Source organism: Cervus canadensis, chromosome 16 (genome assembly GCF_019320065.1).
Source record: "Cervus canadensis isolate Bull #8, Minnesota chromosome 16, ASM1932006v1, whole genome shotgun sequence".
Taxonomy (NCBI): domain Eukaryota; kingdom Metazoa; phylum Chordata; class Mammalia; order Artiodactyla; family Cervidae; genus Cervus; species Cervus canadensis.
Window position 1 is genome coordinate 4,481,838 of NC_057401.1, and position 15,605 is coordinate 4,497,442.

The following is a 15,605-nucleotide window of genomic DNA, read 5'->3' on the forward strand; positions in this document are numbered from 1 at the left end:
AAAAGAAAAGAATGTAATTAGGCCAAACTTAATGCTTTTTAGTATCAGTCCTAGTATTTTAGCAGGATGTATGAACCCATTGAAAATAGTAGGAGGGAAGATTATCTAAACATCCTTAGATCTAGTTTTTGACAATGAGGATGAGAAGACATCTTTTAGCCTAACAGTTAAAAGATGTTTCAGCTGGGATATTTAGGAATGATAACATTGAGCAAGGCATGTACTACAGAGAATGTGAGGCAAAAATAGCAATTCCAAACAATATCTGAATATACTTATTTATTCTTGAGGTAAATAGACACTTAAGAATAATTTAAATTACATGCAGCTTAAGCAGCATAGGTATATAAAAACTGGAAAGCTGACACAAATCTGTTAATTTATAAAAACTATTGAGTTGTACACTTCGTAGAGGTGAATTTTGTGGTATGTAAACTCTCCATCAGTAAAACTGGTAAAACACACAGAGACACATATGCAAGCAAAAGGAAAAAACAAAGCAGACAAATGGAAAAATTGATACAGAACAAAAACTTAGAGTGGAAAACTGAAAATTTCCTCATTTTCTTACTGAGCCTCCACCCACCAAACCTTCTCCCTAAAGGTAATTAAGACCACCAGAGTTTTTCTATGCATGTGTAATTAATAATAAATTAATATATGAATATTTTAAATTGTATGACATATCATTAATAGAGTGTTCTGTAACTTAACTCTTTCTAACATAACATGTGGTAAGTGGCCTTTCATCTTAATACATTAGAGCTTACGTGCATTCTTGTTAATGGATGCATAGTCACACTGACATTTTAAAAATCATATCTCTACTCATAAGAAGTACAGTAGTCGAGAGGAGTATTTTATTCCCCAAGCCCAAGAGTTGTTACAAGTTCTTTCCAAAGATTTTATCTTTCTGTGGCTGAGTTTCAACTCTGTCTGGATTGCTGTTCACTCTGTGTATAAGTTCTGACTTAGGAGGACAGATTCTTCTATGATGAAGGAAAGGCCTTTATTGTTTGCTTTATAAACGAAGCTTGTTTCTAAGAAGATCCCCAAATCTTTTCTGAGTTAAAGATCAGGAAATGTACACTTTCTCAGGAAGAGTGTTTGTAGTGAAGTTCAAGAGCCCTTGACCAATACATAAGTTTCTCAGGGGACATAGTTTCCCCCTGTGTGTTTTTTCCTTGCCCAAGGAAATGATACTAAATGGATTGGTAGACTGACATGTAAGTAGTCTTTATCTTAAAACTGACCAAAGGTTGAGTACTGTTTACCTGATATAGGAAAGTGAGGCTATAGTTTATTAATTTTTTTCCTTAAATATGGTATTTGATTTTTTTTTTAAACCTTTCTCAGGATAGAGAGATGAACTACCAACAGAATCCTAGAGACAACTTCCTTTCTTTGGAGGACTGCAAAGACATTGAAAATCTGGAGTCTTTCACAGATGTCCTGGATAATGAGGGTGCTTTAACCTCAAACTGGGAACAGTGGGATACATACTGTGAAGACTTAACGAAGTACACCAAACTAACCAGCTGTGACATCTGGGGAACAAAAGAAGTGGATTACTTGGGTCTTGATGACTTTTCTAGCCCTTACCAAGATGAAGAGGTCATAAGTAAAACTCCAACTCTGGCCCAGCTTAATAGCGAGGACTCTCAGTCTGTTTCTGACTCCCTTTATTGCCCTGATTCACTTTTCAGTGTCAAACAAAATCCCTTGGCCTCTTCATTTCCTGGTAAAAAGATCACAAGCAGAGCAGCTGCCCCTGTGTGTTCTTCTAAGACTCTTCAGGCTGAGGTCCCTTTGTCAGACTGTGTCCAAAAAGCAAGTAAACCCACTTCAAGCACACAAATCATGGTGAAGACCAACATGTATCATAATGAAAAAGTGAACTTTCATGTTGAATGTAAAGACTATGTAAAAAAGGCAAAGGTAAAGATCAACCCAGTGCAGCAGAGCCGGCCTCTATTGAGCCAGGTTCATGCAGATGCAGCAAAGGAAAACACCTGCTACTGTGGTGCAGTAGCCAAGAGACCAGAGAAAAAAGGGACGGAGCCTCTGCAGGGTCATGCCACTCCAGCTTTGCCTTTTAAAGAAACCCAGGAACTTTTACTCAGTCCCCTGCCTCAGGAGGGGCCTGGGGCAATTGCAGCAGGAGAGAGTAGCAGCCTTTCTGCCAGCACATCGGTCTCAGATTCATCCCAGAAAAAAGAAGAGCACAATTATTCCCTTTTTGTCTCTGACAACTTGGGTGAACAGCCAACCAAATGCAGTCCTGAAGAAGATGAGGAGGATGAGGAGGATGTTGATGATGAGGACCATGATGAAGGATTTGGCAGCGAGCATGAACTTTCTGAAAACGAGGAAGAGGAAGAAGAGGAAGAGGATTATGAAGATGACAAGGATGATGACATTAGTGACACTTTCTCTGAACCAGGTATTATGTTTGGAAGCTTACCAAACTGTTTCCTACTCTCTTGAAATAGAAAGTTTTGCTGTGGGCTTTCTTTGTCTGAGTTTGGAGATTAAATGACTTAGTATCTTGGTTTGGATATATAATTGTTTTTATCTATTCAAACAGTTTTAAAATAATCATTCTTGCTCATGTGTGGTTCATATACTAGTCCCTTGAGGGTTCCTTCTTAATTAATCTTATGTTAAGTGACCTGCCAAAAGTCACTCTTTTAGCAGCTGTGCAAAGATGCCAAACTTGGTTGGTTTAAAAATACTCCTATTTCTGCCTTTGTCCCTCTGTTAGACTTAAGGTAAGTTTGAAATCCCAAGAATGGTGAATCAAGTGATGATGGTTTATATTACTCATGCCTAATAACCAACAAAGCCTGTTTAATGAATAATGTAAAAGACAGCTTTTTCTTTGTGTCTGCTGCATCTTTCATTTGCACAGTATTTTTCCATTGAAGAAAAATACATGCTTTAATTTAATGAGCATGAAGGAGTCTCTGCTCTGTTTATATACAGCATATTATAAATAAAAGGGAAAAAGAAAATGAAACCTGTGGGGAACTGGTTCACTTCGGCATGTACATGGTTGGGCTCTTGTCACTGTTGGCTCATGCAGTTTTTATTTATGAAAATGGTATTGCCAAGTGGCACAGAGTTAAAAATTCACAAAGAGGTGAAGATCTTCACATTTAAATGAAAGTTATTCTTCAAAAATAATGTTGATACTATAACTTCTACATAAAAGACCAAGTAATTAAAAATTTTATGAATTGTCAAAGTGAGCCCTTTTGTTGTTGGAATTTTGGGTAATATAAGCATTGATATTTAATCTTCAGAAAGGTTTTTTAGCCATAGAAGGTGCAGCAGTAGCTATATTGTGGCCAGTGAAGCATATTATTGCTGAGAGACTTTGCTCTTAGTGAAATTTTTCTGTTGCATAAATGCTTAGATTTATGCATTTGATACAACTAGATTGTTTGGCTTGGGTGTAGTTTCAAGTAAGGAAAAGATACTTTGCTGTGGAGGAACCGAGTTTATGCATTTCCTTTGGTTTACTTTAGAACTCCGTATAGTCTCGATAGAACCAGTTCTTTCTACTTAGCAAGAAAACTTTTCTGTCAGCCAGTTATTGAATCTGCTTTGAGTTGTTTGAAGGCGAGTTGTCTTCGCAGTTAGTGGTAAGTTATGTAGCGCCCTCCCATGGGGAGACCAGAGTGCTGTTAGTGGTCCTTACAGCCTGACAGATCAGCCCTGTTGTTTTGAATCCCATATTTAGAATTAGGGTAGGAGGGAGGGGATGGATCGAGACAAGGAGTAATAACTAAGAAATGGAAAGTGTAGAGAAGAAAAATTTCTTTACCAGTTGACACTAAAAGGAATATATAAATATTCCTTATAAATATTTAAATATTCCTGAGGGAGTAAATTCTGCCATCACCAGTCAAGACGGGCAAGGACTATGCTGTTTATCCCACTTCTGGCTTTAGGTTTGCTTTCCTTTGACTTTTTTTTTTTGGACGGGATCTTAGTTCCTTGACCAGGCATGGAACCTGGGCCCTTGACAGTGAGAGCATGGAGTCCTAACCACTGGACCACTAGGGAATTCCCATTTTTCTTTGACTTTTAACTCCAGTTTAAGTTCATCCTTGATCTTTTGACTTGGTTTCACCTGGATAAATGTGTTGAGAGATGAGTAGGTCCATGAAGAGAAACCACTTCATAACTTGACCTACATGTCCATTTTCTCAGTCTTTTGACTCTTGTAGGGAAGGGTAAACCTTGTTACAGCTGGTGTTTTTCTGTCCCGCCATATTCTCTTGCCCTGACCTGGTAGGAGAACCCTGATTTTGTGAGTTTGTTGGTGTTAAGCAGCCAACACTGCTTTAAAACAGAGATGCATTAGCTGGCACTTGGCAAGGTGAAGCTTTCCTCTTGGTGCTGTTTAACAATGCTAAATGTTTGGATGGCATTTAATTCACTCACTTCCAGTTGACTTGAAGTAAAACCTCTTTGGTTAGGATTACTTGGACGTTTCTCACAAATGTCAACAAATGAAATGCTTTAACCTCAAATCAGTGATATTTTGTGGTATTTTGGGGATTTATTCACATTTGCTAATGAAAATTTCCCTTCTTGGAAAAAAGAGCTAAACAGGCAACTTTAAGAATACAAATGTGAATTGGTGAGAAGCAAGAAGAAATTCTTTGAAGCAGAAAAGTGGGATGGTTATAGTTTCTTCAGAGTGCTAGTTTTAGAGTGGGTTGATTGGTTTAATTTGCAGCAGACAGTGTACAAAGGCCCTTTTGTGATGACTCGCTCCCTTGATGCTGTTTCTTGGCAGTTGGCTACAACAGTGCCTGAGTGTGCAAAGCTCCAGGAAAGGTGTAAAATGGAGTTTCAGTCCCTACTCTGGACTTGCTCCTAAGTCTTAATAGAGCCTACCCTGAGGACAGGCAACAACTGTTTGGGGTCATGGAATTACATGGTTGTAAGGCTAGGATTTAGGCCCCCAGAATGAGAATTTAATTTGTAATTCCTATTAAACATTTTCATGATTGGCTTTACCAGCTTAATGGCAGTAACCTGCACTAATCAAAGATGTGTGATCAGAATTTTAGGCGTCTATGTATGTCACCTTTTTGACTGCCTTTTGGTAATTGTGTCAGGAAGGAATGAATTAGATCAATATGGTGATCCATCAAATGGAAAGAAAATAGAAAAATCTCCATGGGAAATGTACATTTGTACATTAAAAAAATCACTGATTTGTTTTAAAAAAAGGTGGGGAGGATAATACCTATCTTGTGTTAGACACTGTGTATGCTAGATTATTGGCTATGCAGAGGTAAACAGAATTGACATGATTCTTGTCTTTGTGTAACTTAGAGTTTAGTGGGTTTATTTACTGTTATGATTTCTTGGTCTTCTGATCTTATGTGTACTGTGACTTGGCAAGAGAGAGAAGCAAGATGAGTGTTTCTTTAAATTTATTTGACCACAGAACTCACTTGGGATTGAGGGCATATTTTATAGTAATAGTGTTCCTAAGAACACACTTTGAGAAATACTTAATCATCTTAAATGCAAGACCAGTGATCTAGGAATATATTGAATAACTTTTCTGCATGCTACTTGATCACAGTAGTCTTTAAATTGAAAGACTTGAACAAATCTTTTGTGTGTATGTAATGTGTGTGCACACACATTATTGTGAATTTATGCTTTAGAAGATTTTAGATTAAAGAAAACGGATGCCCTTAAACACTTTTTTGGAAAAAGGCTGAACATATGAATTAAGCAAAACTGATAACTAATTTGGGTAGGAGAGAAGAAGTCCAAATCCTAATGACTGGATTTAACATGGAATATATATGGGAAAAAATTCTGTTCAGACCATTCAAGTGGATAGGCACAGGAAAGCAAGAAGCCAAATTGGAGCCGGAGTCATGGGGCCTGAGCCAGTCCCAGCTTTGCCAAATCACTTAAACCTCCATGAGCATGTTTGTGTAAATAGGGTTAATAACCTCTTCCTACGAGGTCCTTAGAAGCCTCAGATGAAATACCTGTGAGTACTCACAAAATATGTGAGTACATTAAGAGAGAGACTGTTTTGCCAGAAATCTAGGCCACCTGAGGAGCGTATCAGATAAAGTGTCGGGGGGATGGGTTGCCTGAGAAAGTTACATGTGAAAATATTTCCTTTATACTTTGGACTGGGGTGGACTTAAATGTGGGACACCAGTTTTTGACACTGTTGGGAGTGTTTCAGTTGGTGCATCTGCCTGTGTTGAGCTATAGTTAAAGCTATGGTAGTGATATATGGATGTGAGAACTGTACCATAAAGAAGGCTGAGTGCCAAAGAATTGATGTTTTCAAATTGTGGTGCTAGAGAAGACTTGAGAGCCCCTTGAACTGCAAGGAGATCAAACCAGTCAATCCTAAAGGAAACTAACCCTGAATATTCACTGGAAGGACTGTTGCTGCAGCTCTAATACTTTGGCCATGTGATGGTGAAGAGTCGACTTGTTGAAAAAGACCCTAATGCTGAGAAAGATTGAAGACAAAAGGAGACGGGGATAGCAGAGGATGAGATGGTTAGATAGCATCACCAACTCAGTGAACATGAATTTGAACTAACTCCGGGAGATAGTGGAGGACAGAGGAGCGTGGTGTGCTGCATACAGTCCATGAGGTCGCAGAGTTGGATGTGACTTAGCAAACAACATATTCTGTGCACAGCCCTTTTGTACTTCTAAGATGGACGTGCTCTGAGGGTATTTTGGTTTTACAGATCATCCTGTATTGGGTCAAACCAGTAGCTCCAGTGCCCCAGAATTAATTATTTTCTGAAACTTCCTATTAGTAGGGAAAATAGCTTCTTAAAAAGTGAAGTAAATTCAAATTGCTTCTGATAAAATATTAGTTAGAATAGGCATATGTTTTGTGTGAGAACTGTCATTCTTGTACTTTTACAAAAAGGATAGGGTGGGAAGTAGGAAGAAAACCACTATTGCCTTACAGAATTCTGCCTGGTAGGTTACCATCCGAGAAATCCAACAGCTTTCTGTCTGGGAATATTTCAAATGCATAAATATTAGACAGAAGACATCAAAAAAAATTGTATGGTCTCTAAGTACCATCGTTAACCCATTAGTTATATATATATATACCATTATACTTTGACATTCCTGTGACTGTATTTCCTTTTTTAAAAATTGTACGGCTGTGCTGTACACCTGAAGCTTACATGGTCTTGTAAATCAACTATACTTCAATAAATAATTAAAAAAAAAAATTGAAGCATAGTTGATTTATGCAGTGTTGTGTTAGTTTCTGGTATGCAGCTAAATGATTAAGTTATGTATACATAAAATCTTTTTCATATTCTTTTCATTATAGGTTATTATGAGATATTGTATATAGTCCCCTACTGTGCAGTAGTATGTTGCTGTTTATATATATATAGTAGTTTCTGTCCACAAATTCCAAACTCTTAATTTATTCCTCCCCCCACTTTCCTCTTTGGTAATCAGATTTATTTTCTATGTCTGTGAGTCTGTTTTGTAAAATAAGTTCATTTGTATCATATTTTAGATTCCACATGTAAGTGATATCATATGGTATTTATTTTTCTTTGTATGACTTCACTTAATATGATAATCTCTATTTCTGTCCTTGTTGTTGCAAATGGCATGATTTAATTCTTTTTTATGGCTGAGTAGTATTCTGTCTTCTTTACCCACTCAGCTGTCAGTGGACATTACGTTGCTTCCGAGTCTTGGCTATTATAAGTAGTGCTGCTATAAGCATTGCGGTGCGTTGTCTTTTTGAACTAGAGTTTTTCTTTGGACATGTGGCCGGGAGTAGAATTGCTGAATCCTGTGGCAACTCTAGTTTTTGAAGGATCCTTCGTACTATTTTCCATAGTGACTCTACCAACGCACATTCCCGTCAACATGCACGTCCTCTCCAGCATTTATTGCTTTTGGACTTTTTAATGATGGCCATTCTAACTGGTGAGAGGTGTTACCCATTGTGGTTTTGATTTGTGTTTCTTTGACAATTAGCGATATTGAGCATCTTTTTCATGTGCCTATTGGCCATCTTTATGTCAGCTTTGGGGAAATGTCTATTTAGGTGTCTGCCCATTTTTAGATTGAGTTGTCTTCCTGTGGCTGGATTTCATTATTCTCTCAATCTTATGTGATGATACAAAAAAAGTGTCATATACTAACCAAAGAGAAACCTAAGGAAGATACACAATGTAGTTATTTCTGTTTATTAATCTCTGAATATTTTATGAGTTAGAAATATCTATATTAAATATTATTTTTACAGATTTGGTTTATTATCTTTGACATGCTAATGATGTTTTCAGGTGAAATGTGTCAAGTAGTAAATAGAAGGAATCTTTTTGTTTTTCTTGATTGGTATATTAAAATTTGTGGAACTTAAGAAATGTTGGGGGGGTGGGCATTTTCTTTTTTTAAGGCTATGAAAATGATTCCGTGGAAGACTTGAAGGAGATGACTTCAATTACCTCTCGGAAAAGAGGTAAAAGAAGGTACTTCTGGGAGTACAGTGAACAACTCACACCATCACAGCAAGAGAGGATGCTGAGGCCATCTGAATGGAACCGAGAGACCTTGCCAAGTAACATGTATCAGAAAAATGGCTTACACCATGGTAAGATATTTTGATCATACATGTTGTGCGTGTCCCTCCCTCCCATCCATCTTTCCTTCCTTTTTCTTTCTTTATTTCTTCTTATTTTTAAAATATAGTTGACTTTGAATATTACATTATTGTAGTTTCGGGTATATTATGTAGTGACGTTTGCATGTACCATGAACACCACAAGGGCTTCCCTTGTGGCTCAGCTGGTTAAGAATCCGCCTGCCATGCGGGAGACCTGGGTTCCATCCCTGGGTTGGGAAGAGCCCCTGGAGAACGGAAAGGCTACCCATTCCAGTATTCTGGCCTGGAGAATTCCATGGACTGTATAGTCCATGGGGTTGCAAAGAGTCAGACAGGACTGAGTGGCTCTCAGTTCATTTCATGATCACCATGATAATCAGTCTCAGTAACCATCTGTCCCTAATATTTTAAGTCACTTTTAAATAGAGATAGTAAACCACAATACTTAATCATTAAACATTATACATAGGTTCAACCCCTCCTAACAAATGGGAGAGTGGAGCAATAGAGCTGCTGTATTATATACTGTGATTGCTCTTCATTAGTGAATGGCTCTTTTCAGTTTTAACAGCCATCACCTAAACAAGGAGGAAAGCTTGTGTAAAAATGATTTCTAGTCACTTCTTAGTCTACCTGTCCTACCCAGGAAATGACCAGGAGCCTGCTGATTGCTGACATGTTGCAGCTGCTGTTAGCTAGAAAGAAGGATTGGGGAGGAAGAGAATGGGCTCCAGTACCTCTTTCATTCTTATTGAGTCTCCAGGCCTAAATGTAAACAGGGAGATTGGAATCAAAATTGTGGTGGGAGAAGAGAGGATGGAAAGGAAAAGAAAGGAAGAATAATTGTGGAGAGAAGGAATGGAGTAGGAGAAACTAAACAGTAGGAATCAGGAGAAGCTTATGGTCTTAGGCCAGATTTCAACCATGAACCCAAGAGGGTGTAATTGAGTAGAATTTCTTCTGCACAAATTTTATTTTTACCTTAATCCAAAGTCTGTACTGAGAAGGTGGGGTGCACCAGTAGGTCTAAAGCTCAATAAACAAGTTTAGTAGTCGCTCATGCTATAGATTTAAGTTGCTAAGCATTTTTGATACAGATGTTGTATCAGAAGTATATTCCTACCTCATTTTCCCTTTCCATAGCACTCAGGTCTGTATTCTCCTATCTTTCAATGAATGAAAGACTTAGGTTTTTGACTTGGGATCAGTTTTCTGCCAGAAATGAAAAGACAGGTCCAATAAACAGGTCCAGGTAGCATGTAATGAGTTCTAGGAAAGTTGTTCAGGGTATTGCCATTAGAGGGCAGAGCCATCCCTATTGCCTGCAGTGGTAGGAAAGGTCTTTCTGACACTTCTGTACTGTTGTTTATCAAACTGACTGAAGACAGAGTTTCTGAAAAGGCAATCCTTATTTGCTGGACTTATGAGTTCAACACAGGAATATGTATGTCTGACAAATTTTCAGTTATAGCAGTATAAATGTCTTGGTTTGGGTAAAATTTCCAAATTTGTTCCTGACCATATACTATATCCTAGCCCTGATTTTTATGTGCAAATGAGCTTGCACTATAGTCCTGAGGTTTGATTATTACTTCCATGCAGATAATTAAGAATCTGTCATAGTGGGGCTGCAAACCTTAAGATGGAGAAGGATTGGGAAAAGGATAGAGTTGTGCCATATTACCTCCATTTCTTGCTGTCACAAGGTGGGAAGGAGAGGAGTCCAGCCCTCCTTCCGTAGATTGTTCATATGCTGAAAAAGAAAAGGGAAGAGAGAGATGGATTTTTAAATGTCTATAGAAAATGTATCTCTTGTTAAATAAAATGATCTCACTTAAACTTCTCTTAAATCATCTATAGGAAAATATGCAGTAAAGAAGTCTCGGAGAACAGATGTGGAAGACCTGACTCCAAATCCTAAAAAACTACTCCAGATAGGCAATGAACTGCGGAAACTGAATAAAGTGATCAGTGATCTGACACCAGTCAGTGAGCTTCCCTTAACAGCCCGGCCAAGGTCAAGAAAGGAGAAAAATAAGCTGGCTTCCAGGTAAATGCTAATCATGTTCACTCATGGAGGTGAGGTTAGACTTAAGTGAGCTTTCATAGAGTAGATGGCCTTCAGCCATTTTTTCAGAAATATCCTTTTTATAAATAGTACAATGAGAGTATTATAATTTTTCCTTTGAAAATAAATGATGGTACTTATGCTTCATGGAATAAGTTTTTAAAGGGGAGAAGTGAATGAACTCAAGGGCCTTATATTGTAGTATAAAAATGAAAAATTTTATCGTAGCTTTATTTTTTGTTTGTTTTGCAACAACTCCAGGTTTTTTTAATTGAGGTATAATTTACTTGTCTTCCCTTTTAGTGTATTCTTCTGTGAGTTTTGGACAAACACATCCAATTATGTAACCACAACCATGATCAAGATACTGAACATTTTTATCACCTTAAAAGATTTCCTTTGCCTCTTTGTAAAACTGAACTCCTCCTCTTACCCTGACTCCTCCCAACCACCGATCCGTTTTCTGTTCCTACAGTTGTGCCTTTTCTAGAATACAGATGGAATCATTCTCTGCAGCCTTTGAGTCTGACTTTGATTTCACATAGGATGAAATTGAGATTCATCCATGTTGTGTGGAGTAATAGTTTGATACTCTTTATTGATGGTAATAGTCCTTTGAAGTGATATATTAATACTCCAGTGTATCTGTTCACCAGGTGAAGGGTAGTTGAGTGGTTTCTAATTTTTGGCAGTTACGAATAAAGTCACCATAAACATTTACTTGAGTTTCTCAGGTGGCTTAGTGGTAAAGAATCTGCCTGCTAGTGCAGGAGATGCGGATTCAATCCCTAGGTTGGAAAGACCCCCAGGAGGAGGAAATGACAACCTACTCTGGTATTCTTGCCTGAAAAATCCCATGGACAGAGGAGCCTGGTGGGCTGCAGTCCATGGGGTCTCAAAGAGTTGGACACAACAGAGCAACTGAACACATACACACATTTACTTGCAGGTGTTTATGTGAACATAAGTTTTCATTTCTCTTGGGTAAATACCTAGTGTGTTTATAAGAAAATGCCAAAGTAGCTGTTTCCAAAGTAATGAAGTAAATTAAAAAAATATTTACTATTTTCCAAAGTAGCTGTATGTACTGTTCCACATTCCCTAAAGCAACATATGAGGGTTCCACTTACTTCACATCTTCTACAACACTTGATTGTCACTTTTTGTTTATTTTGGTATATTAGCCATAGCTTTATGTTTTGAATGGTGAAATTTTAAGAAATAAGTTTGGATAAATGATTATATTGCATGTTTTGGGTAATTGAGGCCCTTGATGTAAACATCAGTAGACAGTGATTTTTTTGGTTGCTATTAGAAAATGACAGCAGCAGAAAGGATATTCTGAATGTTCACTTTAAAAAAACAAGTGAAGTAATTGCTCCTTCCTTTCCCAGGGCTTGTCGGTTAAAGAAAAAAGCACAGTATGAAGCTAATAAAGTGAAATTATGGGGCCTCAACACAGAATATGGTAAGCCTACCCTTACATGAATTTGATTAATTTCCATTTACCTTGCTGACTGCTCTCTGTTTATTATTTTTGGTTTTGTTATTTGCTTTCCCTGTATTCTGCCCAGCTTTCAGCCAGCCTCTTGGATTTAATGCTTTGTTTTTGGTAGCACTGGGTGCTGGTTGCTGCCGCGGGCTTTCTTTTGTTACGGAGCTTAGGCTCTAGGAGCACGGGCTTCTATAGTTGCAGCCTGTGGGCTCTGTAGTTGAGACTCGCAGCCTCCGGAGCTTGGGCTCAGTAGTTGTGCACGGGCTTTAGTTGCCCTGCGGCATATGGAATCTCCCTGGACCAGAGATCAAACCCATGTCCCCTGTACCAGCGGGTAGATTCTTGTCTACTGTACCTCCAGGGAAATCCAGGCCAGCCTTTTTTTTTGTTCATCCATTCAGTAAGCTATACTGTTATTTATTCATGTTCTTCTCTTAGTGTCTATCTGTGGCTCACCAAGCCAGATCTCCTCTTGTGATCATGGTAATCTCTGACTTCAATTTTACAGTTGTGTGTGAAGTTAGCCAGTTTTATTGACCAATGTATATTTTAACCTTTGAGTGGATAGTTTGGAAATGTGTTTTACAAATGTGATTGCTCATTAGAATCATCTGTGTGTACATATTAAACTACAGATTTCTAGACTTCTCCCCAGATTCTCTGAACTACAACTTATGCAAGTAGAACCCAGAAATCCATATTTTTAATGTTACCCCAGATGCCTCTTATGCAGCCATTCTAGTACTTATTTGGGATCTGTTGGTTTAGATCAGTGCTTTCTGATCGTTCACATCCTGGCACATGCAGGAAACTGTCATCTCTAAGGCATCCTGGAGTATAATAGAGTAGGCTGCTCATGGGAGGAGGCCCCTGTGGGTTGACAATGAAAGTGAAAATCATTCAGTCGTGTCCAACTCTTTGCAACCCCATGGACTGTATAGTCCATGGAATTCTCCAGGCCAGAATACTGGAGTGGGTAGCTGTTCCCTTCTCCGGGGGATCTTCCTAACCTAGGGATCGAACCCAGGTCTCCTGCATTGCAGGCGGATTATTTACCAGCTGAGCCACCAGGGAAAGCAAATCATCATCTCACACACTTGGAACCTTTTTATAGTGAACTAAAGGGTGGGGTGGAGAAGGCCATGGCACCCCACTCCAGTACTCTTGCCTGGAAAATCCCATGGATGGAGGAGCCTGGTAGGCTGCAGCCCATGGGATCACTGAGTCAGACACGACTGAGCGACTTCACTTTCACTTTTCACTTTCATGCATTGGAGAAGGAAACGGCAACCCACTCCAGTGTTCTTGTCTGGAGAATCCCAGGGATGGGGGAGCCTGGTGGGCTTCTGTCTATGGGGTCGCACAGAGTCGGACACGACTGAAGTGACTTAGCAGCAGCAGCAGCAGAGGGTGGGGAAGCTCTGCTTTTGATCTTCTATAATAAGGACCACCCCTCCCTCCCCCTTGCTTGGTTACTCTTCCTTATGCCTCGTGTCATAAGAGCTCATATGTTCCTTTGCTTCTAAAATTGTCCTCTTCACTGTCAGTTAGCTGTTGGGCTAAGCTGTATCTAAAAGTGGAACTGTGGCTAAATGATTGATTATTATTTGTTTCCAGAGATTTTCTTAACTCCAGCATGATGTCTGGCACATAAATGCTCAATAAGTGTGCACGCGCGTGTACTCAGTCACTACGTTGTATTCAGCTCTTTGCGACCCCACAGACTGTTACTCCCCAGGCTCCTCTGTCCTTGTGATTCTCCAGGCAAGGATACTGGAGTGGGTTGCCATTTCATTTTCTAGGAGACCTTTCTGACAGAGGGATTGAACCCGGGTGTCCTGCCTTGGCAAGTGGATTCTTTACCACTGAGCCACTTGGGAAATCCAAGTGTTGTGCAGTTTTTCTGAATCCACTGCCTTGATTATCTTGTTTCCATTTGTGAGGATAGAAAGAGGATTCCCAACCGTGATGTTTACCACTTGTGAAAAGAACTCATGGTATTATTTATTAACAGCTACACAGGTGCTCTAATCAAGGTAAACAAATTAGGTAAAACAATAGTTAGTTGTTGGAATAAAGATCGATCCATTTTCCTATTTTCCTATTCTTGCTTTTTAAAGCATTTTGACTTTGAACTCTGTAAGTGTGTGTGTGATACACACACACACTTAAGGCTCAACATTCAGAAAACAAAGATCATGGCATCCAGTCCCATCATTTCATGACAAATAGATGGAGAAACAGTGGAAACAGTGGCAGACTTTATTTTGGGGGGCTCCAAAATCACTGCAGATGGTGACTGCAGTCATGAAATTAAAAGACGCTTACTCCTTGGAAGAAAAGTTAGACCAACCCAGACAGCATTTTAAAAAGCAGAGATATTACTTTGCCAACAAGGTCCATCTAGTCAAGGCAATGGTTTTTCCAGCAGTCATGTATGAATGTGAGAGTTGGACTATAAAGAAAGCTGAGCACCAAAGAATTGATGCTTCTGAACTGTGGTGTTGGAGAAGACTCTTGAGAGTCCCTTGGACCGCAAGGAGATCCAACCAGTCCATCCTAAAGGAAATCAGTCCTGAATATTCATTGGAAGGCCTGATGCTGAAGCTGAGACTCCAGTACTTTGGCCACCTGATGTGAAGAGCTGACTCATTGGAAAGGACCCTGATGCTGGGAAAGATTGAAGGCAAGGGGAGAAGGGGACGACAGAGGATGAGATGGTTGGATGGTATCACTGACTCAATGGACATGAGTTTGGGTAAACTCCGAGAGTTGGTGATGGACAGGGATGCCTGGCATGCTGCAGTCCATGGGGTCACAGAGAGTTGGACACGACTGAGGGACTGAACTGAACTGAAGTATATATATAATGATTGCAATGTCACAGGCATTCATATTTCATTTTATAATAGAACCTGGCTGACTCACAATGCAGGGAGATGTGGTAGGTCACTGGAACCCTTCTAGGTCTCTTTTTCTCTGGATGCATGTAGGCATATAACTGTGTGTCGTTCAGTTAATAAATTTATCCATAATCATGTACATCTGTATGGCCATATATTTTTGTGCTTGTATATATGTATGTGCAGGCCCACGAACACATATTTTCTGTGTTCTGGGGTGGGGAACAATTGGAAAATTGGTTAAGGGCCAGGAATATATGTATTTCTGAATGTGTTCCTCTATTTCAAATTGAGTTTTTGATGGCCTTTAATTTTTCTTATTTCCAAAGCTAACTTAAAGCCTGTAGATATATTCATGTAGGAAAAAAACTTATCTCTAGGTGCATTTTCTTCTCAATTAGCACAGAGGAAAAGGACCTTCTCATTCATTTTTCTCTTCCACGTCTGTCTTACATGCTTCTCTTTTCCAGT

At 39.1% G+C, this 15,605-nt stretch overlaps 1 protein-coding gene across 3 annotated transcripts in view; it reads left to right on the forward strand.

The window, feature by feature from the left end:
• CREBRF (CREB3 regulatory factor) overlaps window positions 1–15,605 on the forward strand; it is a 60,077-nt gene that overhangs the window by 26,603 nt on the left and 17,869 nt on the right. For 2 of the 3 annotated variants that reach the window (XM_043488665.1, XM_043488666.1), the window contains exons 4-7: window positions 1,357–2,443; window positions 8,462–8,656; window positions 10,529–10,718; window positions 12,131–12,204. In XM_043488665.1, coding sequence (XP_043344600.1) covers window positions 1,357–2,443; window positions 8,462–8,656; window positions 10,529–10,718; window positions 12,131–12,204 — 1,546 coding nt within the window. Of the gene's footprint in view, window positions 1–1,356; window positions 2,451–3,114; window positions 3,124–8,461; window positions 8,657–10,270; window positions 10,282–10,528; window positions 10,719–12,130; window positions 12,205–15,605 lie in introns of those variants that run through there. The other variant, XM_043488667.1, reaches the window with a different exon arrangement.